Source organism: Corylus avellana, chromosome ca7 (assembly GCF_901000735.1).
Source record: "Corylus avellana chromosome ca7, CavTom2PMs-1.0".
In the NCBI taxonomy this organism is placed as follows: domain Eukaryota; kingdom Viridiplantae; phylum Streptophyta; class Magnoliopsida; order Fagales; family Betulaceae; genus Corylus; species Corylus avellana.
This window is the reverse complement of record NC_081547.1, coordinates 7,357,988-7,361,951: the sequence shown is the minus strand read 5'-3', so window position 1 is coordinate 7,361,951 and position 3,964 is coordinate 7,357,988. Positions and strand designations below refer to the sequence as shown.

General features: G+C 37.7%; 1 protein-coding gene across 1 annotated transcript; it reads left to right on the top strand.

Annotated features, from left to right (window-relative positions):
- Positions 1-45: 45 nt before the first annotated feature.
- On the top strand, positions 46-2,707 carry LOC132187682 (uncharacterized). The gene is made up of 7 exons (XM_059602073.1): positions 46-323; positions 405-580; positions 676-728; positions 861-975; positions 1,308-1,430; positions 2,066-2,237; positions 2,395-2,707. The coding sequence occupies exons 1-7, from the start codon at positions 219-221 to the stop codon at positions 2,578-2,580; spliced, it is 930 nt and encodes a 309-aa protein (XP_059458056.1). The 5' UTR covers positions 46-218; the 3' UTR covers positions 2,581-2,707.
- Positions 2,708-3,964: the final 1,257 nt, after the last annotated feature.

The following is a 3,964-nucleotide window of genomic DNA, read 5'->3' as shown; positions in this document are numbered from 1 at the left end:
TTTTAAGAAAAACATGTGGACTCAGAATGAGATGTGCTGTTCTGAGACAGTGGGGGGAAATATGGCCGCACGTGCATGCATACCATGGGAAATTATGCATACCATCGGAAAATCTACTGCCCCTCCTCCCACCACCGACGCAAATCACACAATACAAGAAAAAGAAAAGAAAAAAAAAAATTAAAATCTCTTATTTAGTTTGTGGTGGGTAATCGGCAATGGCTTTGGCCTTGCCACCACTGAGACCATTGTCCTCCTCTGCCTCGGCGGCGCCGTCATCCTCTTCTACTTCGTTCAACTACCGCCCTGCCGTCATTCTTCCTGTTAAGTTTCTCACTTCTCATACATAGCCTTCTTTGGGCTCCAAAAGTAACGGCGTCTTGTATTGGGGTGTCTCTCTGCAGGGCTTAGGGAACAATTCAAGCGACTACAACAAGTTGGAGGTGACTTTAAAACAGCACTACGGCGTCCCCACCGTCGTTGCCAAGGTGTCAAGGCTTGATTGGCTCAGAAATGCCGCCGGTCTGGCGGACCCCAACTACTGGAGCGGCACACTCCGTCCTCGCCCAGTCCTCGATTGGTACTTCATTTGTTCATTCTTTTTCTTTTATGCCTTTTTTTGCAATTTAACCGGAAAACCCATGAAAGAACACTGCAGCTCGTATATGGTTGCAGGTACTTGAAGAGGGTAGATGAGGCTGTTCGGGAGGCTAAGGAGCTGGCTCAAGGTTTGTTCATATCTTTGCCTGCACTTTGAATTTGTACAAGTTTATTTATTTATTTTTTTTCATCACTATCTCTCTTCTTCTTCTTCTTACAGAAGTTATTTTTCTGAATTTCTGGAAAATATCTTATTCTAGGTGGGACTTTATCCTTGATTGGACACTCAGCTGGAGGATGGCTTGCACGTGTCTACATGGAAGAATTTGGACTGTCCCATATTTCCTTGTTATTGACTCTTGGAACCCCCCATCTGTAGGTTATCAAATTTTAATTATGCTCCTACTTAAGAATAATGATATTTAATAAACTGTTATATAATCATCATATAACTGAGATGGTGCAGTAGTGTAAATCAACCTTTTTTATTCTCTTTTTACAAATTCTAATCCAAATGGCTGATTGATGACAGTACTAAATAGCATTACTCCTTACTTATATATCACTCCTTTTTCTGCATCCTTAGAATTGGGTTTATGGGATATGCCAGTAACTTTATATCTGCATTAACTTAATTTACATTTCATCTTGAGAACAACCATCAGCTATGTTTTCCTTTTTTTGTTCTTTTCTTTTCATTTCCTCAGGCCGCCTCCAAAAGGTGTGTCGGGAGTTATTGATCAAACAAGGGGTCTCCTGGATTATGTTGACAAATATTGCTCAAAAGCTGTGTACACTCCTCACCTGAAATATGTATGTATTGCTGGGAGGTAAACTCAATATCAGACCTTTCTTTTGTTTTTGCATCTAAATTTTCCTTTTTGGTTCCTATTGCTAATCAGCTGTGTTGGCTATAGCTACTTCATATATACCATATTTTAGGTGCTTTGTGTCTACCAATTTATTTGACCTAAGGATGTCTTTGGGGTGGGACATTGAATACTGTTGCAGAGCTTAGAGTGAAACTGGAAGGGGGGAGAGGAAGCTTATACATTGTAGAAACTTTCTGGCTTTTTCCTTTTCATTTTTTCTTCCCCTCAAGCAAATCTAACAAGAATCAGAAGAAGATACAAGATAAGGCATTTATGACTGCAAAATGGAGCATAAACAACACCAACAAGGATACATATTTCTGGTGATGTTATTCAAGAGGTTTTGTTGTAGCATGATATTAGGACAGTGTAGCAAAACTAGATGTGAGGTTAAACAGGACAAGTATTGCAACTTAAGGGGTGAGTGAAGTAGTCCTTAATTTGCAAGTGGCAGCAAGTAAAAGAGCTAAACATGTAAAAGACATCCTAAAGTTGTAAAATCATCATCTCTATAATTATGTTCTTTTTAGAATTTTAGATTTAACTCTTCCTTAGAAAATTACTGAAATCTTGAACACATCTTAATTCTGCAGGTACATCCAAGGGGCTCGGATCTTTCGCAATTCATCTGTAGATGTTGTGTCTGCAATTCCTAATAACAATGCTCACTCAATTTCTGAGGTTGCTACTGTCAATGATGTCAGCCCATCAACATCAAATGCAACAGCCTTTCGTGCGCGCTTTGTCGGCCAAGGGTACAAGCAGGTTAAGTCAATTGTCTTAACAATTCATAACTCTAAATTAGATGAATTATTGTCATCAGATACTTAAAATTTTTCTTTTTTATTGTTTTTTTTCTTAGAGTTATTTGCTATCCTCTTAGTTAAGCAGGCAATGATAATGAGGTATACCATTTTCTCAGGTTTGTGGGCAGGCAGATGTATGGGGTGATGGGGTTGTGCCAGAAGTATCAGCCCATTTGGAGGGTGCATTTAACATTAGCTTGGATGGAGTTTACCACTCACCAGTTGGTTCAGATGATGTGTTGAGACCATGGTATGGTTCTCCTGCTGTTGTGGAGAAATGGATACACCACCTCCTTAACTAATGGATGTGGAAGATAACTTTAACTCGGTCATGTAATTTTGATTCTTTGAGAAAGCATAGATTGCAATATTCTTTGACATCTAGACAATCTGTCAAGTAACCAATTCATTAAGAAGTACTTGGTTTCATTTTTTAGTGTTCTTTGTTTCTTTCTTTTCCATTGATTATGGACTGAGAAAAGGTCTTAACATCTTACAATCCTACTATTTATCATTTATATTCACTTAAAAAATATATATATATTAAAAGAGTAAGTCAGTAGATTGTTGTACTACTGTCATACAACTTAATGATGTGATAGTAAAAATTAACCTTAGATTAACACTTTAAAAATAAATAAATAAATAAATGTTGATTTTCACTGTCACATTATCTAATTTATATGACAATCGTATCGCAGTTTATTAAATAACATTACTAAAAAAATAAAAATAAAAGGCAATTGGACAAAGTCTAGTTATGCATCTAACAATCACATCCTTGTGTTCATCTATATCGTGCTTCTAGTACACGAGATCCACAAGTGCTTCCTTAAAACGAATCAAGCCATGACCTTACCCCAATCTCAGCCGGAAGGGGCCTAGTTTGCTTAGCTTATTTGATTGTAACCAATTGCCCTGAGCATTTCTGCAAGCCAAGATAAAATTGTTCTAAGGGAGCTATCATCGAATGCTTTGGATAAAACTCTTTTTCCCCTTAACTAGAAAAGCCTACTTCAATATTCGTTCATTCAACCGTCAACAATTGGTTCATCGGTCCGTCCAAAGTAACACGTCAGGTTTGGATCAAAATTGTAAGAGCTGTGGTCATACATCCCATGGAAATGGCTCCATGGGCAATTGAAGGATATAACATAATCTACAATCCAAAAGACATTCACTGGCTGGACAATAATTTGGAAGAATACCTGTCAATTACGTGATGGTTGCACAACATTTAACTTTGATTGATCTAAGAAAGGTTAATAACAATTAACAAGCAACAAAGCAACCAATTTTTTGGAATTATATTGCAACTCAAGTATGTAATCATCCTGGTTTCATTAATAGGCGGGGAAAAAAAAAAGCAGTAAATGAAAAAAAGCACAAATGGCACCATCTGAAGTATCGCAAATGATATGCTCAATAAAATGAGCTCAAAGAAGACCATGTGAACAGGGGCATTCTAGAGAGCATTTGCAAAAACTTACATGCATGTCCAGACCACATCTCCATAGAAGTTTTTGCAAATGCTCTCTAGAATCCCCCTTGGAAACTTCAACAGCTAATGGAGGAAATCGGGTGCAGTAACGTATGGCTTTCACCATTGATAAGCCAATGCACAACCTGCTTTATAAGCTGACACTATGAGCAAATAACAGTAAGATTTGATGTCAGACAACTGCA